Source organism: Pinus tabuliformis, chromosome 8 (assembly GCF_031772625.1).
Source record: "Pinus tabuliformis cultivar Carrire ecotype Pingquan chromosome 8, CPIR1, whole genome shotgun sequence".
NCBI classification, from domain to species: domain Eukaryota; kingdom Viridiplantae; phylum Streptophyta; class Pinopsida; order Pinales; family Pinaceae; genus Pinus; species Pinus tabuliformis.
In genome coordinates, this window is record NC_142294.1 from 1,220,722,971 (window position 1) to 1,220,740,036 (window position 17,066).

The 17,066-nt window shown below is 37.6% G+C and overlaps 1 protein-coding gene and 1 pseudogene across 6 annotated transcripts in view; one reads left to right on the plus strand and one right to left on the minus strand.

The window, feature by feature from the left end:
* Nucleotides 1-17,066, plus strand: part of RUS3 (root UVB sensitive protein (Protein of unknown function, DUF647)) — a 337,640-nt gene that overhangs the window by 37,723 nt on the left and 282,851 nt on the right. For 5 of the 6 annotated variants that reach the window (XM_089373530.1, XM_089373529.1, XM_089373532.1 and 2 more), the window contains 3 exons: nucleotides 13,096-13,155; nucleotides 13,284-13,322; nucleotides 13,417-13,479. In XM_089373530.1, coding sequence (XP_089229656.1) covers nucleotides 13,096-13,155; nucleotides 13,284-13,322; nucleotides 13,417-13,479 — 162 coding nt within the window. The remainder of the gene's footprint in view (nucleotides 1-13,095; nucleotides 13,156-13,283; nucleotides 13,323-13,416; nucleotides 13,480-17,066) is intronic. The other variant, XM_089373534.1, reaches the window with a different exon arrangement.
* On the minus strand, nucleotides 3,247-3,980 carry LOC149239792 (uncharacterized; annotated as a pseudogene).

Genomic DNA, 17,066 nt, shown 5'->3' on the forward strand with positions numbered 1-17,066 from the left:
CATCATTGAAAACCTTGGAAAGGACATCAAGGAGGCAACAGTAGTAGGACATCAATCGACAATTTATAATTTTCTTTTGCTTCCTTTCAAGAGTAAAATTTTATATCATAATCGTTATCCTGGGTTAAGTCATTGTTTACATAAGAAAGAACTAGGCTATCATCTGAATACTCTTCTTCTCAGCTTTTCTGATCGTTTTTGCATATCTGGAGTGATAAATAATAGAAAAACTGGAAATAATATCCTTTGAAACAGAACTGGCATAAATGATACATTTCCTTTGCAGCAAATTTTATTTTCAAAAACCTGCAAGTGGTTTAACATTTACTGATGAAGTTTTTAAAGGCAACGAAAGCTGAAAATGATACATATATTTGAGAGAAACTTGCTAAGAACCACAAATTCTGCAAAGCTCATGATTCCATTTCTGTCTTATCATCTGTTGGTCAATTGAATCTGAGAAGTGGAGATTGCCAGCAACTAGAGTTTTCTTCAGATCGAAAGCATTGATTTGGCCTGTTCCCTGGACATCTATACTTTCAAACCGCCCTCTCAAGCACGAGGGGTATTTACACAAAATGTATGAAAGAGGCAAAGAAAACGAAACCGCTTTGCCTCATAGATTAAATCATAACAAGACCATAACGGGACCTAATTGTCAAAACGAACAAAATAATGCATGATGACCATCTAAATTTCTGGGAACAAGGACTAAATAAGACACTCCTTTTTATAATTCTCAGACCCGTGAGTGAATGAGTAGAGGCACAAAGATTCATTGTAGCCACGAGGGAATTTTTTTTTTTTTTTTTAAATACAAATTTAGATGTTAAGATGGAACGAAAACCAAAGGAAATAACCAATCTATATGTTACAACAACACACTATCAAGGTGTAACAGGATTTTGAAATGGAATCCTGGACATGATGGGCCAACGACCAATTTAATGACGCTGAGTGATTCCTTGTGCATGCCTTTTGCATGTGTTTTGTGCTCAGAACCCTGAGGCCCTAAAGCTTCCTTATGCGGCAACTGGGTGGAGTGTAGGGTAATAAACATCCGGTGTAATAATAATACTGAACCCTCTCAACCATAAGCATAAGCCATAGCCAGAATGTGAAACACAGAACAGATACAAATTAACAGTTGTAAAGAGCAAATAACATTGGCATGTGTGATCTGTTTTGTTTCATAATTAGGGTGATTTACTAATTAACAAACAATTAACATAACTAAACTACCATGGTGATTGCATCTAGACCAATTATACCTGGAGCGTAACATGCAATAGTAGGGATTTTTGAACCTAAATTCCTTTTCAGAAGAATAGAGATCCTTGACAAGCTGAACTTTTGGCCTGCAAAGGCAATTGCAAGTCCAGCCCTGATTTAAGGTATGGCCGCCCACTATCTTCAAGTTCACGCACAAAACAGGGAAGAAAACGAATTTTGAATGGAGTGAGTGGAGCGGGAATCGATACCGAGAACGTCTGGTTACCGAAGCAAGATGGAAGCATTCCAATGTTCAGTTTATCTTGTATCTAAACAGTCACACTGGCTGTCTTCAGTCACTTGTAGACCTTAATATTTAACTGAACAATAATTTCTGGGACTGATTATACATCTTGTTCAATACAACCCCAACACAAACAATCATTCTTCATTGCAACTTTCTAACTGTTTTTGGACTCGATATTGGTTCTGAATACTTTAATTCTGATAATCTGATACGTTATTTTAATTTTTCCCGATTTAGAAGTACGCTCATAAAAGACAGCCATGGGAAACAGAAATTTGAGGTAAACCTATTGATGTTGGATTCAACTTCCAATAAGATTGGAGCGTGCTTTGGAGAATTCTTCAGAATTCGAAGTTCGGTCAGACCTTTGGATAATAGCTGAACAGAATACGAATGTCTTTGGCGCAGACTCACTCCTGGTTTACACAGCTTCAAACACTCATTAGCAGTGTCCAAGATGAGCTCATACAGCTCTCGTTGACAAGCAAATGACATTACAAGGGAAAAACTGTAAAACTGAATAATATAATGTTTCTTTTACAGCTCAGAAACTCAATATTTGATCTGAGGTTAACACGAGGTTTTACACGCAAAACATGTTTAACAATGCCCTCCTATATTCACTAGTCCACACATTTGTTATTTGCGTTACACACATTTATGGATAAATTCAAAGAATATCTTCAGATGTGGGTCGGAATAAAGGAAGAAATAACAAAAGCAAACACTATAATAGTATGATGTAGGTGACTCTGTTAATCACCTCCAAATTTATAATAGACAGTATAACATAAGCATAAGGAACTCAGAAAAAAATTGCCGAGTTCTGCATCAGTATTTCCCTTACCTTTTTGGAATATTCACAATGATACGCAAGCTCAATTACTTACAAGGCAATTCAGTTCAAAGTTTTGAAGAAATGATTATTTCTGCGAAATCACAAACGCTCTTTTGGAAGCACACACTTTTCTACTTATATTGTGGGTGGAAAACATCACTTTGGGACCAGAAACAATGCCTCAAAAGAAATCATGCTGGTATGTTTTGTTTCTTATCATTTGACTTTTTAAAAATATCGGGGCACTAAAATTCTATCAGATCTGTCTGATATATCTATTTTATATGGTAAGCAATTATAATTATAAACAAGTAATAAGTTTATAAAAATCATTTTAAATAGTAGAGTCTTCACAATATATAAAAAAATGCCTCGACATCCTAAATTATCACTAAAACAGACAAAATTTGAACATAGAAGAATCAATAAAGACAACTACCCTCCACATCAACAAATATCTGACTGACTCAACCAAAGATTAGACCTAAACTCTAACAATAACTGCCACAGACCTAAATTCGTTGACAAGAAGAATAACTACCACAAGGAGGCCATGTCCGATCTCATCCATGGCAGTCTTCAATTGTAGATTCTGAGAGAGCGCCGACGTTAATTTCCGAGTAGAGAGGATGTTGGCGGCATGGTTACGCTAGCTGCGGTAGACGCACGCCACATAGGCCACGGATTTAGCCGGACGTCTCTTCACTATGTCATTTATCATATTTTTACCCAAACAATTCGATATTGAACTCCACTCGCTTCTCCTCCTCATCTTTGCACTCGTCCTCGCACTACAATATCTGTGTTGCCCAGAAACCTCAGGAATCGAATACCATTCTACTTGAAGAATGAATGAATATTGGATGCAACAACATATTGCATCAGGATTTTAAGGCAAGCGGTCAAAGCGGTCAAGTGAATCCCTAATTGCTTTTCGGAATGCATCATTGTGAAGTATAAATGACGACACGTGGCCCCCAGTGACCCATCTCACTTCTGACCCTGGCCAAGCTCGTTGAAGTTCTAAAATAGAGTGCCTGGGAATGTAACCATCATCAGTGGCTGCAACAAAATCACTGCTGATGGGCTTTTCGGAATGGGAAAATTGTGTAACATCAGTTAATGATAGCACCGAGCGCATGCGTTCCCTCACTTCCTCAATGGTCATTCCGACACTCTGTAAATCACGTCTCAATGCATCCCATGCAGTACCGTGCCTCAAAATGCCTTCACAAAAAGCAACTGCCGCAGAGTGTGGAGCTAAGAAGGCAAGGTAGCCACTGGAGTTGGATGCAGTGAGCCAACCATCGCAGCATGCACTCCACCCATGCTCAAGCCACATACACCTGTCTTGCTAAATCCAGCCTCAGTTCCTAGCCAGTATAAAAGAGTACGGGTTTCTTCAATTGTAGCTCTTCCCAACATAAGCAAATCGCTCACACACAACAATTTTGCACCGTGTTGTAACCTGGGACGACGACGTCCATAAAATGGGTTACAACATAGTCACTTTGAAACGCTGTAAGGCTTCTTGATACTTTCAAATCCCTCAAGCGAGACCCGAGCGACACCAATTCCACTGACACCTGTCTCTTGATGGACGCTCCCACCGTCACACCGCATGTTCCTTTATCTTACGGTAGTTGGCACACGTCAAAGATTCAGATCCTTAATTTCATCGTTTAACACTAATCGCCATCTAAGAATAAATTTCAACGCGTCAGGTGTTTTAAATCGATGAGTGAGCACCGTGTGTTTTATGCATGCAGGGTCGTTAATATTTTTTTTTTTTTTTTTTTAAATCTGACAGGTGTTAGCGAATTTCTAAGCGCATATCGTTAGTGAGGTATAGTTGTATATTAATCATCCATACAATATTTACTGCAGCGCATTGTGGTCGGGTTAATATCTTTGGTAGCCATATCGTATTAAACTTCAAATAATCCTCCGTGAATCCAAGTCCCGCAGAGTATAGTTTTTGAACAATTATACGCCCACTATCAATCATTAGAATTGCCTGTACAAATTTGCAGATAGTGCACAGCGATGTTCCTTTGCGAAGTTTATCAGAAGGCTTAACGGATTATCCTTAATGTAAATCTGCTACAGTCTCTAGTCTAGCCCCTAAAACGAAACTTTCTGCAGGGTCCGACTTCTTCAGGAACCTCCGCTCTGCTCCAGAATCCTTGGGTTGCTTTGCGTAAAACTGTCCTTAGAGGATTCGGATTTCCTGCCTCAGATAACTTCGGGTACCTTAGGTTTTAATCTGTCGTTACAGGGGTTCTCGATTGCTTCAAAATAATTTGTTTCTAGCTAAATTTTCTGAAGTTATCATCTATTATCAATTCGAGTTTCTTTGTGGTAACTTAGGAATTCTTCGTTTCTTGTCACAAAATGTCAATTCAGTGTTCAATTATGGTTATTTACTTGTTCTGTAACATTGCTAAACCTTCACAGCAATTTAGCTTGATGTGACTATATTACCAGCCAGAAACCTGAGAACTTCTCAGTTTATGTGACGGTCCAGAAACTTCGTAACATGTCGGCAAATAGACGCATGAATTTGTGGATGATAGAATCATGATGTTGTTTTTTTTCCACTCGTTACTACTTACAGCCTGTACATTTGTATTTAAGAGATCGTTGTTGCAATATTGAATAATATTCTAATACCTTCTTATATATACTCTTGAATTAAGTGATGATTTTGGAATGTGAAAATACCACAGGCATTTCTTCACTAACACTGCTGACTATGTTATGAAATTTAAATGTTCAGAAGTTTTTAGTCATCTATGAAAAGGGTCGGTAAAGTATGCATGCCTTTAACTTAAGCTTTACCTGAGGACATGCTCTGGTTTGATATATCGATGATTTGGTTGAGCTTCTCTACTCTTATTAAAGAGTTGATGATTTACTGATTGATATTGGCGTTTCCACTGTCTGACTTTTCCAGTATTTTGTTTCAATTATATTATGCTTTATTTTGCCTCAGAGTGAGAACTATGGTTCTAATTTGAAGACAACTGTGAGAATGACATACAATTTATTCTGTTTAATTATGATATCTTCTGGAGTATACCTGAAAGGGGATGCACATTGTTTCCAACCTAGTTGATACCAATACCTACCTGTAATCATGCAGACTGAAAATGACATAATAAAAGCTACTTTCATGATCATTTGATTTATACTTTGTTGCAAATTACTTTTGGATTAATTTCAATTTTCTGCTAGAGCCTATGACTTCTCACTTTCATCCGAGTCTTCCAGAATATTTCACTACTTAACTAGCAAATGATTTCCCCAAAATTTTTTTCATGTTTGACGATTGGCAGTTCCTAATTATAACTATTTGCTCTTTGGGCCTTACATATTCGATGATGCTGATAAAAGTTTCCTAGTTTAAAATTTAAATAGACAGCATTGACATCAGCAAGCACACAAATTATTTTCTGTGTCAATTTCACACATCTTGTTTTACAACTTTTAATAGTACACTTCTCCAATGTAAAGACTGCTTCCAGGACTAATCCACTGTGGCTGTAACAGACCTTCCACAGTTCAGTTTTGGTCTTTCATGACTGCAGCTTCAAGTTGATCTTTCAACTGTCTTGTTCACTGAATGTTCAGGCTGCGGCCTAATCATGTAGTTTACTCAGAATGTCAGCTTCTTTGTACAGTTATGACCTTCTAACTGCCCTTGTGCCAAAAGTTTTGAATTTGTAATTTTTAACACTTAGTGTTAACTAGGAGAACTCTCTTAGTATTAATTATAATTCTAGCTATATGATGGTAACCACTAAGGTCCCAAGTGTTTAAACTAAGCTCTGATACCATATGTAATGACTGCAAAGACTGATATTCCATTTCTATCACATGTAAAAACTGTAAAGACTGAAATGTAAAGACTGTAAAGACTAAAATGTAAAGACTGTACAGACTGTAAAGACTGATATTCCATTTCAGTCAAATGTAAAGACTGATATTAAGTTTTATATTTTAATCAGATTGACAGATTTCCTTTTTCAAACTTCTATCAAATTAAATGCATCTGTGTACCTGATTCTGCATCTGTGTACCTGAATCTCTGCATACCTGGTTCTCCCGTCTGGTGTTGATCACGTTGCCCCGAGTCTTCTGCCACCATTACCAAACCAACTTGTTCCTCCCTGCCAATCTGGGATCGACCTCTGCGGTTCCCAGACCCAAAGGACTTCCATTTCGAAGTCCTCTGGCCCCCGTGCCCAAAACTCCAAGAACGGCTCAGAATTTCCCAATTTATAGTTCCAAAATCGAGCCCTCGGCTCATCCCTCAAACAGGCTGATTTTCTTTTTTTTTCCTTTCCCCTGTATATCTCCCCCCTTTGAAATCCTCCTTCCTCCCTTTAAATAGTTGAGGTCCCCCTCCTCGACGTATCTGTTCACCGCCTTTATGAAAGGATAATGTTCACCGCCTTTATGAAAGGATAATATCTTTTGTTAGGCAGTGATTGCTTTGTCATGATTTTTGCTTTTAATTGAATCAGATCCTCACAACATCGAATGATGTCACTTTAATTATGACAGTTGGTACTTTAATTTATTAAATAGTATAAGACCATGATGATTTTAAATATTACATATTATTTTATGTTTTATAAAATGTCAAGTTTAATCATAAGGTTTATGGGTTTAGTTTTATTAGTACACATTTTGGGTTATATATGTAAACATATGAATAAACTCAACTATATTTCTTACTGAGTGTATATTTCTTCTATTTACGAGAATTAGGTATTTAATTTACACCTTTGATAATCAATTCATTTATCTTATATTTAGACATTCTCCATGAATAGTCGATATATAGTCGATGTATATATATATATATATACTAGTGCAATGTATATGATGCATGCATATGTAGCTATCATATGCATGCCTCACATGCATGCTAATATTGCTATGCTGTTCGTGATTTGAGATGGGTTGTTACATAGCTCAAGTAATGGGAGTGAACCCCCATACTTGCCTAGCTTTAGAAATGACTCTTGAATAGGAGATATAATTTGAAAGAACTAGAACCAAAGAGGTATTTTGAATTTTAAATGGATGATCAAGTAGCTATAGACTAAGAAAACTCCCTTTTGCTCTTCATTGGATGGAAAACTTGGAGCGAAAAAATGGCTGAGTCTTGGATCGCTGTGACTCTAGGAGTGAGTGGATCTAATTGAGATTTCTTCCACTTCCAGATAGATTCCTACACACAATACAAAAGCTCTTTCCTTCACACTTGAACACGTATTAGTTTGCACACGATTAGAGAAATATAATGAACAAGATAAACCAAGCATTCCTCCTAAAATGAATTGGCAAGCTTATCCCTAGAATACTACTCTAAATCAATGATATGTGCAAGATAGATGCACACATCAATCCAAGCAAGATGGCAGGATAAAATAATATTAATTCTACATGCAAAAGAAATTAAACACAATAGAAGTAGTATGAAAGGACATCACCTCATAACGCTAAGAGAACACCAGCCAGATAGCCCCAAAGTCTTGATTATATTAAGAAACTATGCAAGTACAAAATGACAGAGTTTCCTCAAGCCCAATAGCTTATTACATGATATCATACAAATGAGAGCTCAAGGCTTTATTATATAGAACTATGGGAATCAATCCCAACGTAGGAGTGATTAAACAAGTGGCATGAGGTGACAATCCCAAAGAGAAATTCGAATTTGTTGAATGGAGTTCCAATGCCAAGTGTAAAAATCAAATTTTGGCGAGTGGACATCATTTTCTTCTTCTCTTATGTGCCAAATTCATATTTTATGATGGAATGACAAGTGTATATAGGTGGTAACCCATGTGGGGACAATTTCCCACGTAAATCTCCACCAAATATTCTCCCAAATCGTCCCAAATGTGCATTAACTTCACAAATTCGAATTTCCAAGTAAACTACTTTCTCATTTAATGCCAGAAATTCGATTTTATTTGAGTACATGTCTTTTCCTTGATTTTAAGAGTCCACATCACCTTGGTACTTCACTTTAACTCTCCTATAATTTTCCACCTCATTTCCACAACATTTAGCATGTGTGGATATTTATTTTTCTCCATTTATTTAATTTATGGCTTAATTAATTGCCAGATTTCCCACTAAACCTAGGAAAAGTGGGTTTCGAGAGTTCAAAACACATTTTTGACCCATCAAAGTGTGTCATAGTAGAAAGGTGAGGGTGAGAGGTGCCAATTTCATTACTCATACCCCATACAACTTCTCTAGACGTCACTTGTTACATTACAAATACAATTTTATTAGCAATTTCCGCACTGCGGAAAATCTAAAAAAATAAAAAATGACTACCTAGACCTAACCAAATTCCATGAATTTTTTTGTGTGATCTAGTGTGGTAATATACATCGAATCTAGACACTAAGATGTGTTAGGGGCTCAACCTTCAAACCGTCACCTCGGCTTTGGGGTAAAACGTGAGTGAAAAAACTCTAAAAATTATCCGCCTCTGAAAAAGAAGGGATAATTAACCAGATAAAAGAACACTCCAAGGTGTACTCGTTTGCTGATTGAGTCCCAACATCCTAGGCCTGTTACAGACTCAAAAACTCATCATTATTAGTATCACTTATTACAATTCTTCTAGGGTGTGGAATCTGGGTACAAGAAAGATGATGAAAAGATAGAAGTAGAGTTAAAAAAACTTTGTTGGCTTATGATATTTGATGGCACAAGTGCCCTCTAGATCATCCTTGGGCATGGAGTCTTCATATAATCATTAGGTGCCACTCCAGTGGTCAACATGACCTTCTTTATCGCATCTTCAGAGAATAGCTCTACCAGATTATCATATATCTCTTTGATGTCTCCAATCTTGCCATATAGGGATGAGGGATCTTTGACTGATTTCATAAGAATCCCTTGAGCCCTTTGATCCCTTTCCATTGATATGTTCAATGTCTTCACTTTCTTCGAGGACTATGTCTATCCCCCTTTTCCATGCAAGGAAGTTCGATGACCCACCAGGGTATAGATCTCCTTGCAAAACGAAGTCATTTGATCAGATTTAGATTATAGGATAAAAGATACTTACTTGATAAGTGAAGATGAAATCTTCAACTTGATCACTTTGATGGTGGTTGAAGAAGATGTATTAGTGCTCCTTTTGGATGATCTTTTTCCAAATGAAAAGCCCTTCTTCAATAAAGAAGATTGCTCCTTTTATGATGTCAACGTCTTTAGATCTAGCTTCCTTTGTTGATGGTGATTGATGAGGATGTTTTGATGCTTCCTCGGATGATCTTCTTCAAGGATAAGGAGGGGATCTTTGCTTCAATGAGAGGGAACTTGTCTTATAGCTTTTGAAGATGATGATAATGCCTTCTAGCCTTCTTTGTCTTCAAGATACTTCGTCTTCTCGGTGGTGAATGAGTGTAGATCAGAAATGCTTCTAGGATCTCCAAGATGATGTGATCTTAGTCCTAGAAATGCTTCTCTTGGATGTCTATACTTGGGCTGCCTTGCTTTGTAGATCTCTTCATCTTGATGAAGGTCTTTGTGGTCTTTTGCTAAGGACTATAGGATCCAATACTCTTGTTGGTGTAGACTTTTGGTTGCCTTGATTTGTTTGATGATCCCAAGACTTCTTAAGTAGACTTCCTTCTTTGATCTAGGGTTTGATTCTACAATGTTGATCCTTCAACTTGCTTTGAGATCCTTCAATTTTCGCTTTGATACCTTTCTCGAGATTCGATCCTTGAGTGTCCCTTGATAAGATGCCCTTCCTTGACTTTGACACCTTAGCTCTGATACCATGTTGAGAAATCTAGGGCATCTATAGTTAGGTGATTTCTCTTGATTAGTCACTGCTTGTGAATATCTTTTACTTCATTAGATTAGGATCTTCTCTTTGCTTAAGATATTAGTGTTCTTCTTCTTCAAACAACTACCAATGCATGAACATAAATAGACAAGAGACACAGGATGTAGGCTATGAACCAAGGCTTTAACTTCTCACTCTTTGAGAGGAAAACCCGAACAAATTCTTCTTATAGAGATTCCAATTGACGAATACCAAGACCAAGACCCTTGACCTATTAGCCACTCCATGACCAAGACACTAGTTCTATGTTCATCTTCTTGACTCCTCTTCCTCTTCGACCTTCTTCACACTGAGATCATCTCTTCAATGAACTGTAGATCTACTAGTCATGGCACCAAAACATGTCAAAGTAATGTCACCAAAATGTGACCTCTGCAGTAGCACCGAAACACAGTGATACAACACTGAACAATAGCTCCTTCACTAGACAAAACTTTGATGTCCCTTCATCACTCCTTGTTGACCCATCCGAATTGTTCTCCTTTTCTGTGATCCGAATCTCAGAGGGATCCAAATTCCCTTGACTGTGAGACAACACCGTACTGTAGTTTCCACAGAGATATCTTGTTACTGCCCATCCGAATTGTTCTCCTTTTCTGTGATCTGAATTTCAAAGGGATCCAAATTCCCTTGACTGTGAGACAGCACTGTACTGTAGTTTCCACAGAGATAACTTGCTACTACCCATCCGAAATCACAGAGATGTATTCGAACTTCACTCTGCCTCTGTCCACCCGAATTCAGAGATCCGAACTTGATGACTGTAACCTCATCCAAACTTCAGAGAGAGATATCCAAATCACTATACTGTGTAAATGCGAAGAGTCTGCCCACGTATTTATAGTGGTTTGTCCCATAAATAAGCCGACCTATGTTTATCTGAATAGGTGTGTCTATTTGAGGTGAGACAACATGAGTTTACTCTCTGTTTTGAGGCCCACTTCAAGAGAAGGATTAATGCTTGTCATTGGAGGGCTTCTAGACATTTTGATAGACTCATATACATTGTTATATCCCCAAGAAGGATTCTTTATACATGACATTGATTCTTTGACTTTAATGACAAATCCTAAGGCTCTCAATGGGAGCCATCTAAATAAAATCTCTTGCTCATGAAACCCATGAAGCAAGTCTTACAATAATAATTTTATTCTCTTCTTTTCATCATTTACAAAGATCAATAATTACATGTCATTATGAACCCTAGTTACACTTTCAACACATATGACAAGGACTCTTTTGACTCATTAAACCCTAGAAGCATGAAGAACATGCTGACCTAGACTTGAGCATGAAACCCATGCTTAAATAAAATTCTTTTGCTTTTTTACATAAAATATAAATTGATACAAGTACAAAGATAACTATGAAGACTGAACCTAGTTACTTTTCCAACATCTGTGGCTCACATTAGAGCAGTGATTGAAACAAATAATTGTTACATAATACAATGAATATGATAATGAGTTAGTGTCCTTGACATGACAGTTACCTTTGGCATGACAGTATAATTATATGGCAGTAGCCCTATATATAATATAGTAGTGACCTTAATGTTCTACATGACAGTAACCTTGACTATGGCAGTGATCTTGATTGCATAACAGTGGATTTGATGAATGTTAGTGGGAGCGACAATGACCTTGTTGATGAATGATAGTTTGATATGGTATGTTCTTGGATTGGCCCTAGGTGGCCTAATGTGATTGATGTTTCATGATAATTGTACTTTGTATCTCAGTGGAACATTTGATGAAAATCTAATAGAAGAAGATTCTGGTTGGGTTTTCCCTCTTGTGATGTTTTGCCTTGGTCTCTGACCTAAATCCTGGTGTCTCTATTGCGTATGCTTTTCTTCTGTTGTTCTTTACTATTCCGCTGCATTGTTGATGTTATTGTTCTTTACTATTCTGCTACATTGTTGATGTTATTGTTCTTTGTACATAATTGCTAATGATTTTATGAGGTGAATGTAATATGTAAATGATGGAAAAGTTTGAAAATGCAATTATCTAGAGCAGAGAACAATCTAGCCCTAAAAATTAACACAGTGGACCTTAGTTTATAAGGAGGACCCTTTTACACTAAACAACTATCCATTACTATTTTATGGAGCTTACTCAAAGAAGATGGCCTCATACGTTGATTGATTAACTCCTAGGTAACCTACAATAGGGAGGTTAGTGTAGGACCCTAGCACATTATATATTTAATTCTATACCTATATAGATATCCGTGTGTGTGGGTCTGTCTGGCTGGCAGTATGGACATATGTATATGTTTGTTCTTCAATATATTAACTTTTCATCTACATGTTAGCCATATGTGCTTGGAGTTGGAATCACTGAAAGTTTACACTGTTTTATTGAATATTAGTCAAATCTGGTCATCAGCTTGAACTCTTGGAGGTTGCCAATGATTCTGGGAATGAGTAACAGCCATATATTCCCTTCTTTTTCTGGCTTACCATCACTGGAAAAGGTTCATAGTTGGGCACAAAATAATTACTACACACAGGCATCTGCTTCATATGGAAAAGACATTGCCAGTGAGCCTTCAATGGAGATGCGTATTACACTTGGGTAAATTGCAGGCTTAGAGATAAAATTTAGTTGTTCAGTATCATGGCAGAATAAGGATTTTTGTAAAATAATTTGATACTCTAGCAATGGGTGCCATGGCAGACATGTTGGCTCTTCTTGCCTCTGTTTCATCTAAGTAATGCACAATGGGTTGATGTATCGTTTTGTGAACATGCATGAATATAATCTGTATTCTCTTTTATCTGCTCATGTTCTATTCAATGCTGGGAAAAGTTTGATGACTTGTAATTTAATCTTTCAGGGTTTCCCAAACAGTGTAACTTCAGATTATCTTCCTTTTCAGATATGGGATTCTCTTCAGGTAGAGACTGGCTGAGTTTCAAATCAGATAGTATTCACTACCTCTGTATTAGTGCATCTAGTTTATACATTATACTACTTACTGTTCTTGTGCTGTTGTTAACTTTTTGGACAACTGATTTTTTACAGGGATTGTCAACTTACATACGGTGCATGCTTTCTACACAAGTATGCTACTGATTCCCCTCATTTTATTTTCCACAGAGTTCACAGATTCCCTGGCAATAGTTTATGTTCCTGATAGTAATTACTCAATTATTAGGCCCTTTTGAGTGCAATCGGGGTTGGAGAAACAAAAGCTACAGTCATTGGTGCGACATTTCAGGTGAAAAATGTGCTAATGCAGTGTTTCTGTTTAAATGTTCTAACTTTTGGAATTAAAATCAATTTACTGTCAGTTGAGTTGGTTGAAATGAGCATGTTCTGTTCTGTAGCATTAGGGTGCAGTGTACTTGTGTAATATCCCCAATTCATGGGAATTTTGCCTAATTTTGTTGATATTAAGTAAAGGGGGCAAATATTATTTTGGGTAAATGTGGCAAGTATTATTTTATTGGAGATTGGCGGCAAATTATTATCTCGTTAAAATGGAGGCAAAAGTCACTTAGTGGAAAATGGCCCCCACCAGTAAAATAATAATTAAAAAAGGAGTCTAGAAGCATGGGGAGAAATTATAAAAGGAGGATGGACCCATTTGCTAATCATCTTTTGACTATTACATTTCACCTTTCATTTTCTCTTGGAGCTGTTTAGCACAAGAAGAAAAGTGTTGTTTAGCACCAGGAATTCCAAGCAGAATTCCACCTCTACCTTCGGTGAACTTCGAGTGTCACCCTAGGGGAGTAAGAAGGAGTCCATCTCAGGGCTTCTCTAGGAGCTACATTGCATACTATTTCCAGCTGGAGCGTGCTTCTCTTAGGGCGCAAAAGGAAATTTGAAGGGGCTGAGAGAAGCTAGCAGACAGTGGAGTTTTGGCCAGAGAATTTGCAGAGAATTATCCATAAGGAGGACGAGTTTTTCCTTGGGGATTTGTAGGGCCGAGAGTGCTGCATTTTGGAGGACTGAATTTATCTATTCTAGGGCCTACGCAGGGGTTTACTGACAACTTCTGTGCACTTGCAAAGATTCAAAATGGGGAGCATTCGAGCTAGGATTTGCTTGCTGATTGAGTGGAGAAATTTGTAGGAGTTGGGGAGGATTTCTTGGAGGGAGATTTGGGCCAAATTCAACACTATCTACACTATAGGGCGTTTTTTGGCCAAATTGAGCAATTTACACTTGTTGGGGGTCACTGGGGGTCGGTGACTTAAGCCCAAATGCTTTCTGGGTTTTTGTGGGTTTGGTGAGAGGAGGCTAGGATTAATTTTATAGAATTTTCTGAGCACTTTTGAGGGCAGAATTCCTAGTTCCATTCAACAGTTAGCAACATAAATTGTTGGAGGAGGGCGCAATTTACCCCAGGACCATTTCCACCACTTGGGTTCGTGAGATATTTCTAGGTTTTGTTGGAGCTAGTGTGGAGAGCCTACATTTAATTTTGCAGAATTTTTGGAGTAGATTTGAGGGCCAAAATCTCAGTTCACCTACAACAACAGTGGCAATAATTTTTTGGGCTAGCGCAGAATCATGGTGGGGAGCTCATCTGACATTTGGGCAGCTTGATCATCACCTGGGTTTGGATTTGCTTGTTGTAGCAAGCCCAGGTTCCTCTTTCATACTCATTTGTACTCTATTTGCTCGAAAATAAATAAAATGGCTCAAAGTTTTGGTGCATTTCCTCTTGTGTTGTGATTTCCTGCGTATGTGTTGAATTTCCTAGTTGTTGTCATAGTGCATGTTTTTGTTATTCACTTAATATTTCCGTTAGGAATATTACAACCTGTTTCATTCTTAATTTTAAGAAGTGAAGATTTTGGTACAAAACTCTCCCTCGAATGCATCATGTGGACATAATGTCAATGCATTGTACTATAGTCCTGTTTACGGATTTCAAGTTAGAATTATAAAGTCACTTCTGTTAAAATAATGTCATAATTGTGTAAGAAAGTCATATTATAAACTTAAGTGATGATGACTTAATAATTAAATAATTCACATGTTAATTATTAGGTGTTGGGTGTTATGTAATGTACATCTCTCTCATTGAAGCTATGTTTAAGTAATAACTCTCATACCTCTGAGTAATATCCTCAAATCATAATTATTCTCTGCGCTATTTGCCTTTTTGTGTACCTGCGTTTGTTTATGCATGATTCTGAAGGTATTAGAGCTATGAAAGTGGAGATCTGAGGATCTAAGGTGAAGGATGAAGTGAATTTGAGTACACTAAGGCACATGCATTGTGGATCACAAGCAGAGGCATGAGGTGACACTTCAAAGAGATGAGTTAAATTTGATATCTTTTAAATTACAAATATTTCCTAAGATTAAAATTAGAGGAAGACATACATTGTTTTCCAAGAAAGAGAGAGAGTCCAATAGGGGTGTGATGAAAAGTCACAGTTATGTAAACTTTGAGGACTGGTGGCATGGGCAAAGTTGGTAGAGGCCAGGAATGAGTGTTAGAGTTTGTTGAAGGTTGATGACGAAGAGAGGACAACATGCAAGAGGCAATTGTTGTTGGGCAAGGTGTTGATGAAGATGTTGGTAGGCCAAATGCACTTGACGTGTAGGAGTTCTGGATGTGCAAATGCGCTTAGAGAAAGAATTCCATTTGTAGAGCGACGATTATGGAGTAGTTGTAGTATGACCTTGGCATATGTAGATAATTTGACATTGTATATGTCGACAAGCACTGGGCATTGTTACTGCTCAAATTAGCAAGGGTCCTAGGAGAGGATCCTATAGAGTAATTACTAGATCAAGGAGCAACAATGGAGCTAGCCCATTGTCACCTCGACTAAAGCTCCCTGCTCTTTACAGTCTTTCACTTATGGGAGGAGTCCTGGTACGAGAGGAATCACAAGAATATATGGATCAATGATAGGATATGGGGTGATTCCTAAAGCCTATTCACAAGCAAGGCTCAGAAAATGGGCTTACTTGCTATAGAAGTAAGATGAAAAGCTCTCTTAGAAGGGCTAGGGGATTACCAAGACCTAGGGTTTGAGTGTTACTTGAAAAGGGGTACCCAAGATCAAGGAATCCTAAAGAAAAGGGTTTCCAAGTGTCCTTTGTGAAATTGGAGTTTCAAGTTTGTGGGACCACAAAGAAGCCCGAGTGGACCTGAACAAGGCCAAGGTTTTGGTTTGTGGCAATAAATTGATGGTCTTGACCAAGTTGGGAGGAGAATAGGATCAAATGAATTAAACTTACCTTGGAATTTGAGTGCAATGATCCTAATGAAGCCACTAACCAAAGGATACCTATGGAGGAGAATGGACTTCAAGCTAGGGCTTGGAATATCTTGAGATTCCATTGTGGGATCGACCTCAAACTTGGAGGACCTCTCAAGAAGATCCCAACGCAATAGTGGACCAATTTTCATGGATTTTCAATGGTTAAAAGTGATTTTAAGATGATGGCCTAGGAGGCCTACTAGGTTAGGGCTTAGAAAAGAGGAAAGGTGGTGAAAATAATATTCTTTTGTGATCACCTTAGGACTAGACTAGTGCCTAGCCTATTGGGAGAATGGATTCTAATGCAAATCAATGTTTAGAGATGTCTTATACCTAATCAAGGAGTCTCCTAGCAACTTCGCATAGCCCTAGAGGCAACAAATAGGTCACTAGGAAAGTTTATACTTCTTTGATGTTGCAATTGATGACTTATCAAGGTAATAATGAACAATCATACACCTCTAGGACATTTGTTCACCATTATTTACATGAAACATATGAAAAGCCCTCACAAAGACAAGTTTTAGCAAATTCGCATTTCTTAAAGGCAGCTACACCAACTTCATGAGCGAAA